The 19,720-nt window shown below is 40.5% G+C and overlaps 1 protein-coding gene across 4 annotated transcripts in view; it reads right to left on the bottom strand.

Moving 5' to 3' along the window:
- Positions 1 to 19,720, bottom strand: part of syt7a (synaptotagmin VIIa) — a 100,993-nt gene that overhangs the window by 12,855 nt on the left and 68,418 nt on the right. For all 4 annotated transcript variants that reach the window (XR_014875271.1, XM_085167924.1, XM_085167922.1 and 1 more), the window contains 5 exons: positions 7,178 to 7,280; positions 3,151 to 3,412; positions 1,410 to 1,579; positions 910 to 1,024; positions 24 to 223 (listed from right to left, as the gene is read on the bottom strand). Coding sequence is in view for 3 of the 4 variants with exons in the window: in XM_085167924.1 (XP_085024050.1) it covers positions 24 to 223; positions 910 to 1,024; positions 1,410 to 1,579; positions 3,151 to 3,412; positions 7,178 to 7,280 (850 nt within the window). In the remaining variant the exon portion in view is untranslated. The remainder of the gene's footprint in view (positions 1 to 23; positions 224 to 909; positions 1,025 to 1,409; positions 1,580 to 3,150; positions 3,413 to 7,177; positions 7,281 to 19,720) is intronic.

Here is a 19,720-nt window from a genome sequence, read left to right as displayed (position 1 = left end):
AGACGGCACCTGTGAAACCTTACCTTGCCAATAACATCGTTGCGGCTGAGTCTGTCCTTATCCATGACGGTGATGATGATGGTAGTCTCCCTCAGCACATGGGCGGGCACGTCAAAGGGGAAGGACTCATTGAAGACGGGGTTGAGACAGCGCTTCATCACCACCGTCTTCTTCTTCTCTACACGCTTGTCCTTGTGCATCAGCCACACCTTCACATAGGGATCTGCAGCGTGGAAGCAGAGTGCGGTGGTTTACATGAGCGAGGCGATGAAGATGCACATGGATGGTGATTTTTTTTTTTCTTATTCTTTTTTTTTTTTTAGGGTCAGGTTTGCAATTACCCTCCTAATTGTTAAAAGTCAGAAAAGGCAGCAGGGAAGCAGATACCTCGTTTGAGCTCAAGGTCAACTTATCCCCCAAGCGAGGAAACATACAAATGAGGAAGTATTTATGGAAATAGGGCCTGGGATCTGTACTACTAGTTCTGGAGCATTGTGAGATTCTGTCGTACTACCAGCCACCAGTCCTACTACTGCGGGAAGCTGTAATTGTACAAGAAATATGCCACAGAGAGCATTTCACAGCGAGACAGGACACTTTAAAAACTAGCAGCAACCAGACTGAGCTGACACAGATTTGGCTAGGAGGTTGAAGATCCTCATAGATATACAGAAAGAGAGGACAGGAAAGAGGGAGGTCAATGGAGAGACGCTTCAAGTAATGTCACCTTGCTGCTGTAGCTATCGACGGTGGCCAGCAACCGTCCTGTTAGCAGACGAGTTGGTGAGTGTTTGAACACAGAGACAAAGCCTTGTGTGAAGCACAGAGCTTCCAAAGTCAGGAAGGACTTCCAGCTGCTGAGAAATGCTTTGAGAAAGAGAGCCTAAACAAACAAAGGGGAGTGTATACCTGAGGTGCCCCCGATATCCATGGCTTTGAGATTGCGTGCTTTGATGATGTTCACAGTGATGGTGTTGGCGGTGGGATTATAGCAGAGAGACACCAGCAGGTCTCCTCGTCTCCCCTGAGGAACACACACACACACACACACACACACACACACACACACACACACACACACACACACACACACACGCATGCAAACAAACACAGCGGAGTATGAATCACCCAGCCCAATATCAGATTTCATCAGGGAATATCAAACTCCAGGCTACTCACTAGCTTGTTGTGTAATCTTATATCACTGCCCTTTCTGCTCTAACCTCCTTGTGCCAAACACACACCATCCAGCACCTAGGCAGGCATGGGCGAGCACGTGGCTCACCCCCCAAAAATAAAAATATGTCAATCCAGCTCACATGCTGAAAACTGTCAACAAATTTGTCACACGTGCTTTAATAAAGCCGCACGTCGCGGCTCGACCCCGCGGTCACCCCTCCCTTTCTTACACTGCCATCACTGCAGGGCTTCAGCTCCTTCCAGAAAGTCTTTAACTGGCCCAGTTCCACCTTATTAAGGGGGACTGACACCTCTCCAATGGGGTCATTCCTGCTGAAACGGTCATAGTCCAACACCTGAAGGTAGAGAGTGCGCTCTCTCACCTTCTCATAAGGGAAGCCTAAAACAGAGACAGAAACAGAAAACACTGAAGGGTGAGGGCTAAACCACAGAGAGGGAAGAAGGCCAGTGTAATCTGCAGCAGTGCAAAGAGGGATGGTTTTGGCTGAGAAGTAATATTAGGCTCCAGTAAAAAAAAACAAACACCCAACTCATTCATTTTTCCAAGAGCACAGGTCATTGTTCTGATTTTGGAAAATGTTCTGAACATTATTTTTGGCTGTTTTACCATTTCACAAGCAATTCAAATCATACAGGAATGAGACACTTCACTGCCATCTACGCGACTGCTACGAAACCTCTGCAGTGTTCAAGAGCATTCGTTATTATTCGAATCAGAATGATTTCCGCAGTTTCTTAAGTTGGAGCTTTTATCAATGCAAAAAATGTTGTTGCAGTTTCACATGTTATGTGTTTTCACACATCTCCCACAATGCTCTTTTTGTGTTGAGAGACAGCTCTTTGTCACAGCTTGGTAATCGCACTGCGCAATCTGAATCCTTTGCCGTGACTATTTAAAAAAGACACATATTCTTGAAGCAATAGTTTTACATTTTAAAATGGAGCTTTTGAATTTATCTCTTCGTGCCTGTTTTCGTTCTTTATGCAAAGCGAAGCAGCTCCTGGCTGCATAAGTATTAAGTGGTCTCAATCTTCTAGCATTATTCTCAGCAAGAAAGCAAATGTCCAAATCTCCCTAAATGTTCAGTTATTGATTTAAATTGGTTTACAGCTATCCAAAGCCCTAATTATAGAATTCATCCCCCTCAAATGTCATGGTCCCAGGTTGTTGTGATGTTTTTGAGCATTGGTTTGTTGTGTTGATTAGGTTTAATTTCTGTTTGGATTTTATCTTTTCCTCCCAGAGTTTATAGCAACATCAATGTTTCGCCGTCTTGCCTTGCAAATCTTTCTATGTTTTACTGCCTTTGTCCCCCTTTTTACATCTCATTTAGCTTTTTGCATCTTTTGAATATTTCCCGTTTTAATTTGAAAGCTAGTTATACTTTACCATCTTTTCCAGCTGTGGTCAGTCCCCAATCGTGTCCTATTGAGGAGTCACTTCCCAGTGTGTATACAGACTCGTACTTCATGTTCCAACTTGTTTGCTCTGCTTTGTTTTATTTATGTGTTATTCTCAAGGGGACAGATTAAATGAACAAGAACCTAAGAACTAGAAATATAAATGACTAGACTAGGAAGAGCAATGAAAACTGAACCATAAATAAAACTAAATCAAAGAATATTAATTAAACCAAAAACACATAAACACTGGGTCACAGACCCAGGACCATGACGGTTATATTTGATTAGCTTTTGTTTGTTATCTGACTCAGCTTCTTACAAATGAGCAATATGATTTTACATAAACACGCAATTAAAAGTGTTAATACTTTTGGTTATTTCACATGACAGATTTATAGTTTTTTCTGTTCTTTCAGGCTATCAAACTGAAAGCAATGATGTCCCAATCAAACCACAGATGGCAGCATATTTGGAAAAACTTTGGATAACACGAGAAAACGTGATGGAAAATATTTAGTGAGAACAATCCAGTATGTAAACACAGACCCTCAAACAGGAAGGTTTCGTTCCAGTGGGGGTTGAGGTTCTTCCTCTTGACCTTGGTCTCCAGCTTGTGCTTTTTGTCAGGCAGTAGGTAGATTTTAACAAAGGGGTCGGAGGTGCCAGAGAAGTCCTTGGCCGGGAGGTCCTGGCCCCTGAGAACTTTGACAGTGAGGGTCGTGTTCTGGAAACTGTAGCCTATGCTGAACTGGATCCGACCCAGCTTTTCACTGATGGGCCCTTCATCATCCTCCGAACCTGGGGACAGCTGCAGGGCAACAAAAACAGACAAATAATTATAATGCTCAGATATTCAGCAGCAGCAGCCACTCACATAAAACGCTCAATCCAAGGGCACAGATCTGGTGTCACACACACACAGACCTTGACAGAGAGAAGCTGTGAGGGGAGGAGATTTTAGGGCTGCGTTTCTATCACGGTGTGCTAAAGCAGCTGCTCAAAGGCAGGGATTGTTCTGACATTAAGAAGACTGAGAGAGCTTAATTTCCTTACTAATGTTCTTAAGAGGCAGGAGGTGCTCAGATTGGAGATAGGGGAGCTTTAGACCACCCATTCTCTCTCACAGCCACTCTGACTGCTTTATCATTGCTGTGCACTAAAAGGCCACTATCTGATGGAAGCAACGGCCGGAGAGAGGGGAGCAGAGAGCGGGAGACAAACAGAAAGAGGAGGAGAGAGGGAGCATTGTGTGAGAGGCTTGGAGAGAACAAGCAGGAAAGCAAAGCTCAAGGTTGGCATTCTGCACTTGCAGCTGTCTTTACAATCATTTCTTTTCTCCCTGCAGCTCCACCTTCTGCCTCTGTCCTTTATTTTTTCCTCTCCTGTTCCCACTCGCTTTCTAACAATAACATAAATTGGAACAAAGAATTCTGAGAACTCTGAGTGGCGATAAACAACCACCAGTTTATTAAAACCACTATGTGCAGCCGTTACCTCTAACAAAAAGTAAAGCTGTGTTATGCAGGCAAAGTCTTACTGAGCATTATTTGAAGCTGTTGATTTTGCTCCCCGAGGCCAGGGCTACAATTTCAAAGTGACAAAGACTCACTCAGCAATATGTCAATATGGCATTATGGACTATCAAGCAGAGAAAGTGTGAAATACTCCAAGTCTAATTTATCAAACAGCGTGAGTCACCTTGCATGCCTTTTTCGTTTGATTGTCACTGTAGGAACTGCCTGTATGTTGTTCTATTACAGCTCCCTTACTGCCAGCTTTAGATTAACCTGTGTATGGATTTACCATAGCACTGCAACACGTGCCCTACCTGGTGACTGAGAATTACCGTCTGGGTATGTGGCCAAAAGTACTTGGACACCCTAATATTAAAGAATTTTGATTTTTCCTTTCAAAACAACAGACACCATGAAGACTCCTTTAATCTTCAAGGACATCTTTATTGACGATGTCAGACACTCACTTGGACCGATAAGGTAGAACCAATGTTCCCTCTAATTTTTCACGTGTCTGAGTGAACACACAAACTCCCTGAGCGGTCCCTTGGACCCCTGTGAGCGACATCAGATGTGTGCACTGTGGTCACGCCGGCATCTAATCCATCCAAGTTACGTGGTTTATTAAAATAATCAAATTACAGCATTTACATTTATGTTAGACTACTTTAAATTAACTGCTTTAGCCCACTTACAATGAAAATAAAAAAAATCTAGTCAATGACCTGTGTAGCATGTTAACACTATTGGAAGTAAAAATAACTTGAACTCCAATTTTGAAAACACAACTTTCTTTCTTTTTTTTTCTTTTTTTATAAAGCTCTGACTTGTATTATGAGTATGAGTCTGTGGTCTGGGAGAGAGTCCTGTAACTCTCTGTCTGCAAAATACAGTATATAATGACCAATGTTGGGCAATTAATTATGTAGTTACTTCTTCAAAAAAGTAACTGAGTTATGTAAACAACATTTTTTGCAGCTGTTTACCTAAAAATGCAGCCAAGGCGGTTTTTTAAACAAACATTTTAAACTATTTACAGAACAATCAGCTGTTCTGCATCAAATCTGATGCCACACAAATCATTTGTGCCGCTCCAAAAAAATAATTTCTGTCCACTATGAGATAAAGGAGAACAACAGCCTGATACCTGCAGGCCTGACAACAGATGTGTCACTCCTGTAACACCTGTAACATTCAGTAGTCGCCTCATTGTTCTGACACACACAACAAAACTATTGACTACACTACACACTAACTACACAAGATTTGCGCTAAACGTAGCAAATCTCTCACATCTCAAAACACCGCTGTCACTCCTAAAAATTCACCCCGTTTCTTAACAACTAGATGCCACGTTGCCATATCATTTTTTGATTGGTCGACATGGTACTTTTTTGGACGAATAGGACAGGAAGAGGGGGGTGGGGTTTGTTTTTGCTCACAGGCTTTCGAGCCTTTTTTCTTATAAAACGCCGTTTTTACCGTTTCTTCCCGCAGTAAATATAAACAACGATAGTATTCAGGAAGAAAACCAAACATTGCATATAATTTTTTATCATAACTCTGGGTTTACGTGGCCTATCAACACAATTTAAAAACTGGTATAAAGTCCACACTTTTTCCGTCAATTGTTCCGTCTGTCCTGCTCACATCTCCAATGGTTGTACACGTTGTCATTAACGTGGCTTCACTGCACATCAGCCACGCCGCTTTGTTAGCTAAAACACCGGTGTCGGCACATAAGGACGCTGTCATAGCCTGTCAATGACGTTGATTGGCTGCGTATATACGCATTATTGGCTGAACTATGGGATGAGGTGGCATCGTTCTAATCCCAAATGGGAGCAGCCAGTCACTTACTGACTAACACTGCAAAACAGGATTGTTGAAGTATTAATTTTAATTTCAATTCAGGTTAGATTTTTTTTGTGCGCAATGCAGATTTTCTGTGCGCAGAGACCGTGCCAGCAGTGCGCAATTGCGCACGTGCGCAGCTTAGAGGGAACATTGGGTAGAACTCATATCAGCTTTCTGATTCATCATCAAAACTCTTGCAGGTGACCGCTCTAATGAGGCTCTTCAATACAAAACAAGAATTGGGATGCCAAGATCAGGTTGCTCATAATGTGGCTGAACCAAACTTGTAACATAACTGCTCTCTTTACTTTGGATAAGTGGATGATGGATTTGGTTTCAGAGCATGTTTTTACTCCTTACTTTGCACAATATCAGTAAGAATATAATATAACCATCTCAGCAGCACAATTCTGACTGCAAGCGCAGCAGCCTCACCCATCTGCTGTTCATATCTTCGGTTTGCATCAGACAGCCAATCAGAAAAAGCTTAAAGGGAGGTTGGCCTTAAAGGGGGATGAGCTGAAACCGCTTCTTTTAGGCATTAGATGATATGAGGATCTGTGCTAAGTCTAATATAAGATAAATATGGATTGAATGGATTGGACAGTGAACTGATCAAAGATATTTTACAGAATAAAATTATGAAACTAGAACAGGGGATAATGCATCCCTTTCTCAAACGGTGCTTGCAGATTACCACTTTTATAGAAAGCCTGTAACATGAAATGAAAACTGTCTACTACCAACCCTTAAAACAAAGCAAAAACCAAAGGATCCACCTTTAAAATTGCATCCAATCTAGGTCTTTACTTAAAAGCCCCAAACTAACAGCGAAAAACCTACTTATTAGTGTATGGATGCTGATATAGCTTACTTTTACACCAGTATTGTTTTTCTGACACTGTTAAATGGGCTACTTTTTTGCACTGCCCAAAATAGTTTTGCTATAGTATGATTTTCAGGCACTCAGTCCCATATAAATTGAGCTTGTACAATAATTATTATTAATAATAACATTGCCAGCTGTTTCAGCTTCTATGGGAGTTTTTTACATCTTTAGTAGAAACCAGCTAACTTGTCCTATGGTGGAAAAAATAATCTACTTCCTTTCACTGAAAATTAGCAGCCTAAACAGTAAAAGTCAGGTTAGACCAATCATATCATAGACAGCAGGATGGATTTGAAGTGGGACATTGTCTTACCATCACCATGTCTCCAGTGAGAGAGTTGGCCAGGTCGGTTACAGAGGAGTGGCCATCAGCATCAGGAGGTTGGCCCTTGGGGCTGTTGGCTGGCTTGTTGCCTCTGCAAAGAAAAGCTCAGGTTGAAAGCAAGAAAAGACAGCGAGGACATGTGAAGCTAATTCATCTACAGAAAGAGAGAATGTCTGAGCACCCAGGGAGTCCAACCTCCACCTGTTTAACGCTTGAAACCTGCCTATCTGGAACAACCGATGGTGGTCCAAGTTAACTTTGGATAGATGTCACTTCAAGCTGCTTTTTCTGTAGTTTTCATGAGCAAAGCCAAGTAAAATGTGCCAAAGATTCCACAGATTAATGGCGGGCGCTAGAACTGAGGACAGTTGATGCGGCAAGTGGTGTTTGAGGAAAACTGGAGTCTGAGACGACTATATATAGAGAGCTCCACCCTGGCAAACATCCACATCTTTACAAGAAAGTTACCTCCACCAAAAAAAACCCAAAAACAAAGACATTTTCAGACAAAACATAAAACAGAATCACTAAATTTATTGACACAACCCAGTTAATCATCCTGGTAGAAATTATGCTCAGTCTTTTGACAACTAACAAATGACAACTTTAACAGGACACACATGTATAATGACATATATAGCCACATGACATTACTTTAAAAACAGTAGACAGACATATATAGCAACATGAAGACGACCAGATGTTTAACAGGACAGACATTAGACGGCTTTGTAAAGTATTTTGCGTGTTTAAATTTCCCTCAGTTGCACCAACATCACAAGTTTTATAAAAACAAAGGTGAGTGCAGAAATCTGCCATGGAACAGCTGGTTCTTAGATCCAGATGTTAATAGATGTGAAGTTTAGTTCCTTCTCATGGGTATTGTTTAAAAAAAAACATGTGGGATAAACATTCTGGGAGAAAAATCACTATGTTCATACATCGAGAAAACAAGAACCACAAAGTGGACCAAAAAAAGGAAATTAGCACAAGAAGACAAAAAAATTAAAGAGAATAAATATTTTAAGATTAAAATAAGTGTGAACAGATATCACAAGAAAAGAGAGTCAGATGCAAAAGTCCTGCATAACATGACGCATTGGACAAACAGCACTGGATAAATGACTAGTCAAGGCACATGGAGAGGCTGAACACTGAAACACCAACAAACAAACAGTGAATAGAGAAGAAGAACAAGAACAGAAACACTGAGAAAGAGAAAAGCAATGAGCAGACACAGAGAGGACACACACACTAACACTTGATGGAAATCATAAGGACTGCAGATAAGACAGAAGGTTCAAAAGGGAACGTGAGAAATAGAAAAAGCAAGCTGAAAATTATTTATCTGTATTAGAAGAGATAGCAAGTATTAATAGTATGAACAGTAAGAGAAAAAAATAACAAACACCAGCACATTAAAGAGAAATAGAGAGCTGCAAGAAAAGATAGGGAATGAAGGAAGGAAAGCCTGGAAACACAAGAGAGGCTTAGTTTGGTCAGTCTGATAAGTATCAAAGAATAAGAGACAAAAAAAAGAAGGCTATGCACACGTAATATCTTTAACAGGAGACAAAGGGGCATACATGCTAAAAAAGAGGAGAGAGAACACAGAGAGTAAAAGAAAAAGACAATAAATACAATTGATCTTCAGGAAAAAGAGAGCAAGAAGCACTATTCTCTGCATGGAGAGCTCAAAATAATCAATAGAAGAACCAAAAAATATAGAGAGAGGGGAAATAAGGAGTCGATATACCACACGAAATGATAATACCACCAAAAACACAAAAAGGAACAAGTAGTAGGAAAAGCACATTTAGAGTGTTACAAAAGAGGGTGTTGATAGAAATTAAGTTGAGAACTACAAATGATAAAAGTTGATTTTAAGACGAACCTGAATTTTCAACCATTTAGCAACACTCTAAAAGTGTGGACCAGGGACACAGGGGCCAAAGCACAAACTGGCATTGGCTACATGTGCATATATGTTATATGCAAGTAGTTGTCACTCGGAGAGTGAAGGCAATGCCTTGAACAGGCAGTAGACAAGGAGCCCATAGAAAGTCTGTCTGTCCGGCCAGCATTCTCTGTCGCGCTTTTCACCAAGTTTGTTTCGAGGGATGTTTTTTGGTTTGTTTGTTTTTCTGGACCCACTAAGCTTCAAATTTGGATGACAATTGATGTTGAATGCAATAATGTGTACATTTTTGCAGAACACACGGACAAAACTAGAGGAAAATATACTGACAAATAGACAGACAGAAAAGGCGAGCAAACAAGACAAGCAAACAATCACTTCAACCAGCAAAGGAACCGGAGTGAGACGGGGGGGAAGGAGGGATGTTAACCATTTCAGGAGGGGAAGGGGACGCTTATGAATTTCTGTTAGTTGTATTAGTCGCCAAGGGAGGTATTTGCATTTCCATATTGCCTGATTATTATTGCTTTTATTGTTATTATTCTGCACTGGCTCTAAACTGCAGGCAATGAGTTTGAGAGAAGCAAAAAGCTGCGCAAAACACTACACCTAAAACATGAGCATCTACTCAAGAAGTCTAAAGCAAAGGGAGACTCTTAGAGCTTGAAGTAAAGCAAGGCACCTCCCTCCTCCTCCACCTCCCAACTATCGATGGGGGAGTGAACGTCTTCAATTATTCATTCTCCTTCATGCTTCATTCAGGGATTCAGTGCATTCTCAGGTAAGAGCTACTGCTGTCAGGGGAATGGCCGCTCTATAAGGCTTGCTCTACAGCACCTGAGGTGGTCCTCTGCTCCCTGCAACCAGGCTGCTTTAAAGAAATGTCTGGGCCTGCGGATCGGTTAGCGCTTCCAGATTGTACATCTCATTGTGTATTGAAAGTGATTGGTTTCAGTTTATTCAATTTCTAGCAAGGCAATATTAAATGTGGCAGATGGCATTACTACAACTGATACATTTTGGTGCCAATGCTTTTTCCCTCTGACCCCATGGGGGTTGATGTGGTTAACATGATTTAAGCCTGCAGTTGTCTACAGTATCCAGTGGGGGGCAGAGTAGACTCAGATCAGATTCTCCCACAGCTAAGACACAGAAAGTGGGCTGTTGGCATAGCAACGACTCCAGAAACACAGACCATACATATGAGGGTTTGGGATGTGTGTGACAAGAGGATGTTAGGAGTGGCCGCAAGGGAAGGGTGTGTTTAGAGGAGTGCAACAAACAGGCAAACACACTGAGAACAAAGAAGTTAAGGTATAGGATATATGACAGGTACAGGTGAGAGCCTCGCAGACACACACATTCACATACAGACGTATGGAGGCAGGCGGGGCCACTTTGGGTTCACCGTCCTGTGATACTATCCTGTTTTGTTACCTGACCGAGGGCCAGCAGCTCGTAGAGAGGGGGAAGGGGGGGAAAGACACTCCACTTCTAGGCTGGAGAGAGACGCGAAAAAGAGAGCCCAGCCCAGCCCCTCTTTTTTTTTTTTTTTTTTAAACATTCAGACTCCCCACCCCTTTGCAAACATGTCACACTCAAGCAAACACGCTCGTCTGAAACCATGAAGTGATGTATTTCAATGTCTATGCTCAATTTCATAGCCGCCATCTGTCATTCTTTACAGGTAGGGCATACTTTCCAGGCTCAGTCACAGTCAAAACCACAACAATGCATTGCTTACATAACTCATTATCCACATGAAACACAGGTACATTCACACTAGACTCAGCCACTCGTCCCCTATGTGAAAAAGAAAATGTTGTAAAAACTATATGCCGCATACTATCATTTACTCATGAAAGTGGCTGCTTTCTCATTTTTCCTGCACAGCATACTGTTTGTTTATAACTGTGTTGCATAAAAAAAATGCAAAAGAGTGTGGAGGATCAGAACTGCCAAAATAAAAAATAAAATAGTTTGATATTTAAAAAAGAATTCTAGTAAATGCACTAAAATATATAACATATAATTAGAATTCATATACATATATTTATTTTCATTTTCATAAAATATTTTATTAACATTTCTGTTGGTGCTGGTCAACCACTAGGGACAGATTTGGCACACTTTTAAGCCTCCATATTTGCATGCTGAAGCATGGCATAGATAAAGAAATCAAGAAATGAAAATACTGAAATAAAAAAGTTTGAATTAATAATGAATAAAGTAATGGATTAAAAATAATAAATTAAATTAAATGAATAAGTAAAATGAAAGAGAAATAACTATTAATAGATGAATAAATATACAGAAGGAAATTTAAAAAATAATATTTAATTTATTCTGCATTTTATAAATTCGTTTTTCTTTTAAGCAGCTTTGGTCTTCCATAAACTGGAACTCTTTCATCAGTAAATCATGGTATGAGACATTTATTTCTCATAAGACATAAAATACATGTGAAACTAAAACATTTAGTGTAAGTTTGTTCTGTTGTTTCTATTCCATATGGGCCCTGCTTCTTCCCTCAAGCTACAACCAAAAAGTCTCATAAATATGGATGCTTTCACTGACGACTAATTACTTCCTGCATGTTGAAACTAGAAATTAGCCTAAAATAGCATCATTTACTGAAATCCCATTTCAGGAATGAGCAACAAGTGAGGTGCTAAATACTAAATACTGCCTTCTGCTTCTTTCACTGAATTCCAAATGGAAATTTAAAAAAAAACCCAAAGGCACTCACTCACTGCCAAATGTTTATTTTTATTAAGTAAGTACTGTTTTATATGTATTTTATTTTGACTTTTTAACATGCTACTTCCCCGAGCTTCAGTTTCTCTCTTTTTAATGTTCAATAAAGTGCTGAAGGTACTAAAAAACTGGCAAACATGATTACTTTCAAATCGAAAGATGAGCCTAGTCTCTACCTAACCTATAACAGTCCACGGTTCCCTTTATGGCATCCCAAAACTCTCAGCAATTTTAGTATTCATGCCTCAGAGCTTAATTAAAACAACTAATCTATCAATCCAGGGAATATCAGCAACACAAAATAATAAAACCGCTTTAACGGTCCATTATAACTTCAAACATGAATCTACCAAATGTTTAAAATTTCGATTAGCTTCGGAGATTGGCTTCTGAGGTGGAGGCTGCCGCATATGTGTCACCTGTTCTGAGGCAGAACACAAGAGTCCCAGGTTAATGCTCCTAATAGCTCGTCTCCCCAAATGCCATCCATCTATCTGAATGAATGAGATGAGCATGTGTAACAGCCTGTACCTGCTGGCGAGAGTGCTGCCTTCAGCCCTGCCTTCAGTACAATAAGTACTCCCTCCTGCTACTCTCATTGAAGGAAGATGGATTTTCACTTTGAATTTTCTCTCATCCTCCCTTGACCTATGGATGGATGGATGGATGAAAGTACCCCTCCTCATCTCTTTGTGACTGAGTTGGGTTTTTTGTGTGTGTGTGTGTGTGTGGTTTTTGGGGTTTTTTTGGGGGGAGTTTTGCCTTAGCGCGATTGACTCCCCCCCTCCCAGCATGTAACTGAATGCATCTCTACATTCCCCCTGTAATGCATGAATGAGCACAGTGGCCGCAGGGAGCCAAAGCTTCGGGGACAGTCTTAGCCAGAGCCCCCGAAGACTGTGCTGATTAGTTGGGTCTGCAAAGCCCTTGTCACAGGAGGAGCACTGTGTCAGACTAGCAGAGCGCAGCATAATCAATTTACATGTTTATGTACAAACACACGTGCACATTATATCATCTTGAATTATAGTAATATCTTTTTTTTTTTCTAAGAAAACAAGGCCTGAAATAACGACCATTAAAATGATAAACTGTGACCTCGGGATGCCCTGTCATTACATTAGCCTAAACACACACAATCCTCCACCACATAAAGATTTAACTCTTCCCACTCTGGCTAATGCGGTTAGAGGACAAACACACACTCACAGCGTCAAACAAACGCACACTTATATTGATTTGGGTAAATGGTCTTAACCGCCATCCACTGCGTTTGTCTTTTATGTCAATTTAAGCAACGTAATAAGCTCATAAATTATGAAGTTATATGTACATATATATATATAGCCCACTTGGCAATTAACAGAGACTCAGAATCTCACTGAGTGCATCGTGTCTTTAAGGCAGAGAAATACACATCTATATCTATTAATATCAGAGAGATGTTTTCAGGGAAAAAAAGACAACTCCACTGGCTTACACAAAATGATGTAACATGCATGGATGAATAATTGAAGGACCACAGGCAAGTGGATTGAATGTTAATGTGGCACACGCGTAAAGCCCACCCCCTTTATCCTGAGCCTCCATCCTCATTGGGCTGTGCAGTTGCTGCTCAGAGAGAGATCTAGATTCGAAGCTCTCTGGGATTGTGCCTTCTCTTTATAGCAACACTGGAGGAGAACCTACAGTATATGTTCACTGAGTCGCAAATGAATTGTGAGTGCAGACCAATGAGGCATAAACAAGCCACTCTAACATCCTAATTAAGCCTTCTTAGAAGTCCAACCTATGGATGGCTGGACCGCAAACATCTCAGCATGTGCGACCTCCTCTCGCCCCAAAATTAAAGCAACACTCAATCTTAAAACCTGTAGTTGCTCTCTCTGCTAGTCTATCGTGTAACCTTTACTTCCTCTTTCCCTGCCTTGTTCTGCAACCTTGGTTTGAAAGTCCACATGACTAACACCAGCTGTGGTGCAGTTCATTCTGCTCCTGCCACACTTCATAAACAAATGGCCACGGAGAACACTTTCATCAAGCCATCGCACACACAAGGTCAGTGAGGAAGCATTAAGAAGCTCACACACTTCAACACCTTCTCATGGCCAGTGGGATGTTTGGATTGCCTTCAAGCAGAAATGGACCGTTAACATACTGCTGATGGCTTAAAGAAAAGCCTCAGTAATGTTTGTGTCTTAAGTACTTTAGATACATTTTACCATTAATAAGATTGCTTGGCTAACTGCATTGCAGGACCAGGAGCACTGCTGTTTAAAGTGGTGAACAAAGCACTTGGATCTTTTAATTAATTAAATATAGTATGCGAGCAATTTAACCTTTCACATTATTATTTGATAGTGAAGCACAAACATTTTCATTCGGTTGTAGCTGGCTAATTTGAAATATTTTGTGTAAGGTTTCTAAACCTTAGTTTTAAAGACTGGGTCACTTAAAAGAAAAATAGTACAATTAAAGGCTTGTGATTAAATACATCAATTATACCCATTTCCAACCCCCTATTTTTATTCATTTACGGCAGTGGGATAGCTTTATTCTACAGTTTATTGATTGATTCACATGATTCATAGCCTATTCACAGTGAGAAAAATGCACATTTGACTGCCTTTCACATCCCATTCAAGTCAATTTTCTTCTAATTGGCTGTCCCTTGCAAACAGAAGGTTTGAACAGTGGGACGTGGGGCTTCCTTTAGTCACAGCCAGATCTGTGTGCCTCATATGAGTGTATTAGGGATATCTACTCTTAGTGAGATAATACAAAACTAAGAGTACCAAATTTAGAATCTGAAGCCTGAGCCTTTGGCTCAAAGTGACTACTTGTACATATACCTTCCAATTACTGGCCATCCATTATTTTACAAAAAAGTTAAATTTCAAATGAATCTCTGCAATCCTGTGAAAAACTACGTACACCATTCCTGCTTCCACAGGAATGAATAGGGTTCTGTAAATAGCAGACAGGTGCTGCTAATTAAAGCACTTGATTAATTGATCATCAGCAACTGTGAGGAGTACTATGAAAGCAGAAGTTTTAACTGTTGCCTGGTCTGGAGCATTCAGGTGTGTGTTAACACACAGTCTTCCAAGGAGTGAACGCCCCAGATAAAATTCAACCCAAGGTCAGACTGTGCAGTTCTCAGAGAAAAACAAGAGACCTAAGATCTACATCTCAGACTCTAGAGGCCTCAGCTAGCATGTTAAATGTTCAATTTCATGACAAGACAAAACAAGTGTGGCTTGTTTGGAAGGGTTGCCAGAAGAAATCCTCTTAGTTGTATTCTTAGCCATAACGGTGGAAATCAAGCACCTCATATCAGATGTGAAGCAAGGTGGTGGAGGGGTAATAATTTGGGATTTTTTTTATTTATTTTTTTTGCAACCAGAGGGCCTGGGCACCTTTCAGTCATTGAGTCCACCATGAGCTCCTCTGTACACCAAAGTATTCTAGAGTGACACGTGAGCACGTGAGGCCATCTGTCTGACAGCTAAAACTTAGCTAAACAATGATCCCAAGCATAGCAGTTAATCTACAACAGAATGATCAGAAAAAGAAAAGAATCAAGGTTCAATGAAAGACCTCAACCTGACTGAGAGGCTCAGATGGGACTTTAAGAGAACTGTGCATACATGAATGCCCAAAAACCTCAATGAAGGAATGTAACGTTGTACAGAGTGGGCCAATGTTCTTCCATTAAAGACTGATAGTCATACAGAAAACCATTGCTTCAATATTGCTTTTTAAGTTGGCGCTACAAGTTACTGAATCATTGGGTGTACTTAGTTTTCCAAAAGACTGCATAGAATCTTTTATTGTCATTCCAATACACGAGGCAGCCGAAAAGGGAACAAAACGTAACGAGGTCCCAGTTAAACAGCATTAGAACAAGCAAAACAACTAAATCCATACAATTAAATAAGTATTACAATTAAATAAATTGAGCTAAATTTTATATCTAAAAATATTTATTCATTTTCCCCATTTTAATTTCAAACAGTTATTCAAATAAAACTTTATAGTTTTATAGAAAAACTTTATAGATGTATTGCAATTTTGATGGAAGTAGTAACAACTCACATGCGTCTGTGGCCAAGCAGGCCTTAAAAAAAAGAAAACCTTTTATAGGGCCGTGTATCTACTGTATGTTAAAAGCAGCGTAAAATAAGATTACTCAAACAAACAAGAGTCTACAAAATTAAAGCTCTAGCTGGTTCGATCCCAGGAGGAGACACAAATCCCCGTGGGGTTGTGTCAGGAAGGGCATCCGGCGTAAAATCTGCCAAATCAGACATGCAGCGCTACCCGCTGTGGTGACCCCTTGAGAACAAGGGAGCAGTCGAAAGTAGCTCTCTACTCGGGTACATTTATTTACAGTAGTTGCTCTGAAAAACTGACTGGTTCATTAATGTAGGGCATGAAATATCAGTTGTGCAGACGGCAGCTCTTCTCTGTTCGTTGGGAGCACAAAGAATTCCCTTTGATGCTAACACTGACTCCGTTACCATTTGACGGATATATAAAATATTCACATTAACTTCAGAGGCTCGATGTTTGGCTGAAGCCATTTGCCAGTGACATGTTTTTCAGATCTTAGGTAAATAAATTCATGCGGGGTAGCATGAGTAATGCAGGTGAAGATGAGTGATGGACACGAGCACATGTTTAAATGCACAGACTGTGATGAAACACCGGGTGTGAAGGGTAAGAGAGACAAATGAAAGCGTGCCTTTGTCTTTGGCTTGAGAACCCCTTTCAGAGTGAGCAATATGCCAGGAGTGTGATTGATTCAATCACGTTTACTGTGAAGTCAGCACTAACACCACCAGGAACTATACACTCCCAGCAAGCTTACAACTTGCACTTCTAATAGACTGTTGAGGTATGTTGGGGGGTTTTCAAGCTTCTAAATTTAGCAGCCAATTAGAGTGTGGCTAAATCACTCATTAAAATTTGCAATTTGCAATTTTACACGAAATAAACAAAACCATGAAAGTCTCAAGTGGAATTAGATTATATATCAGCAGAAGGCTCACTAAAAGGTCAACACTTTTAAAGCTTCAATTACAGTCAAATTGTTTATTTGCTTCCAGTTCTCCAGTGTTCACAGGCTGTAAGTTGCCAGTCATTCTTATTTGAGTGAAAGAAATTAAATCCAGGAAACAGCACAATGCAGTCTGCTAATAAAGGCGGATCCTGTTGACCACATGCTGGCCCGAGCGACAAACACGCTGTTTGGTCTCTTAGTGGATTTCACAACTCATTTAAAGAGGTGTGAACACAAAAAGCTGAAAAGCCAAGACGCAATGCACACAACAAATTACAGAGGAAGTCATTCTCCTCTGCGGCTCGCTGCGTTTCAGGCTATAATTGTGAACAATGCGGAGACTTTTGATATTAGTAAAAAAGAAGCAACATTTCTTCTCAAAGGATACTTTGATGGTTGTTTGTAACTCTGTGGTCGCAGAAAGCTCAGGGCCAAAAAACAAAACCAGTAGACAAAGCAGCTGGTGGCTAGTGTAGGTCTAAAAGCAAACTTATGATAAATAAAGGAACTTATTAGTTAAGGGAGGCCTATTTCTACGACCCTTAAGTAGGGCTGCCACGATTACGTCGACTAGTCACGATTACGTCGACTATCAGAATCGTCGACGACTGATTTAATAGTTGACGCGTCGTTTGAAGCTTTGTAAGATCACAAAAGACGCAGGAATAAGTAGTAGAATTTAAGAGTGTAATAACGGACTGAAACAGAAGATGGCAGCACTGCATGTACAAGGATGCCAGCTGCCGTTAAACCCCGAAGAAGAAGAAGTAGCTCTGTCCCAGAATTCATAGCGCGGCGCAGCTCAGTTTCCAACAATGGCGGCAGCTAGTTAGTTTTAATATTACTCTTATTATTCTTTCTGGGTCACAAAATAAACGTTTAACATATTTTCAGGCTAGAATGCATCTGTGTAAACCTGAAATATCTGCTCAGTTTATCAAGACACCACATATTTTCAAAAGCGCTCCGACGTTTTCGGAGACGTCTGTTACCCACTAGCTCGATAGCTAGCTGGGGGCAAGGCTCACTAGAGCCCGTGAGAACACCAGACTCCCGGCAAATCGTTTTCAAACCCACCGCTGTCTTTCGCTACTCAGGTTAAACATATATAAGTCACTTAGATAACTTAAAAATGTTATTGTTTGGCTTTTTGTAGTATTTTATTTGTTCCTGAGTAAATCGGTTTGGCTGAGATTAAAGTTATAGTTTTTACACAGCTGAATAAACCTCAAGCAGACAACTGATTATCAGAAGTGTGAGATGCTCAAGAATATACTCCGGTGTCCCGTTATATTTTAGATAGCAAGGAGCAGACAGCTGAGTTTATTAAACTTAACCAAAACAATCTGCAAATTTCATTAAAATGTAATAAACTATCACCTTGTCTTTATTTTTAGTTAGCACATACCTTAAACACTTAAAGCTGTAAGCTAATGATAGTTATATAAGAGCAGATGCATGCTGCAATAAGCTGTATGTCCAATGGATCCAATGGATCTGATTAGTCGACTAATCGCAAAAATAATCGGTGACTAGTCGACTATCAAAATAATCGTTTGTGGCAGCCCTACCCTGAAGACACAAGAGGTCCTTCAAATGTCAGCAGTTGCATGGTGCACATGTGCATGTCTGCACTGCGGCTGTGCAGCCCAGATAAGAAAACAGTTACCATCTGTGTTGTAATGGAGCTCTAGTTTTAAATCACGTGTCAAATTGATGAAACACTTGTGAATGAAGAATAATTGGTGTGACGAGTACATCAGAATTTGTCCGCTGTCCTCTGCTGTTTTTTTTTTTTTAAAGGTGTGTGTCATATTATGCATCTGCACACTGTCGCCCATTTGTCACAGAATCAAAGTGAGGTTAAAACTGCCTAATTGGACTGCAGAGGAAATCGAGTGTGTCGCGTCTGCCTAAAGCTGGACCAAATCAAGGATTTCTCTGTGACACTGTTGTGAACAATCGAAAACGGCCGTCCAACGACTGAAAACGCTCTGCTTGTTTCACACTGTACTCATTTGTTAGCCTTAAATTGTTTCACAAAAGTAGGTCCAATTCCTAAACAGAATGCAAACCCAATTATTTCAAGAGACTGGGGGACGGTGAGCAAGGCTGGTGGATCCTTATAGATGAGTGGAAATATTTTGGCTTCTAGTGTCTAAGTTGGCTGGCAAAGAAAGCGGTTATTTTTAGCAGCATGTTTATGTAAGTGACTAACATGTTGTGGAATAATGAGGAGGCTCTCTGGGCCCTCGGTGGAGCTGCAGAGACGAAACTCTCAGAGCGACAGAGGGTGATTGAAGGCAGCTAATGAGCAGGAGGGAAGAAAGAACACGGGGCAGAAATGACTTGGATAGTGAAGGCATAAAAATACAAAGGAAATAAGACAATTACCAATGGGAGGTCTCTGAAAGGCAGGAGTGAGAAGACAAGCAAACAGAGATGAAAATGGTGCTGAAAAATGTCAATGCAATAAGGCAGATAATTATCATGGTCAGGGGAAAAAGGAAAAAAAAAGTACACTGGCATGAGAAAGCACTGTTTGATTTGACTGGCTGAAATTTTACCGCTAAAAGCCAAAGAATAAAAAAGAAAAAGAGTAGAGTACCAGTGAGCATCTCACTGCTGTGATTTATGAGCTCATTACTGCTTTCCAGCTAACACCCAAATTGTTTTATCTCCTCACTCATCAAAGCATTACGGCAAAATTTTCTACATTTGGTTTCGTAATTAGCGCTCATTTTTATTTCTGTAGCAGTATGTTGAGCTCTGGTGCTATTTCAGGCACAGG

Source organism: Neolamprologus multifasciatus, chromosome 7 (genome assembly GCF_963576455.1).
Source record: "Neolamprologus multifasciatus chromosome 7, fNeoMul1.2, whole genome shotgun sequence".
Lineage (NCBI taxonomy): Eukaryota > Metazoa > Chordata > Actinopteri > Cichliformes > Cichlidae > Neolamprologus > Neolamprologus multifasciatus.
The sequence above is the reverse complement of the archived record's forward strand: the minus strand, read 5'-3'. Positions and strand labels throughout refer to the sequence as shown.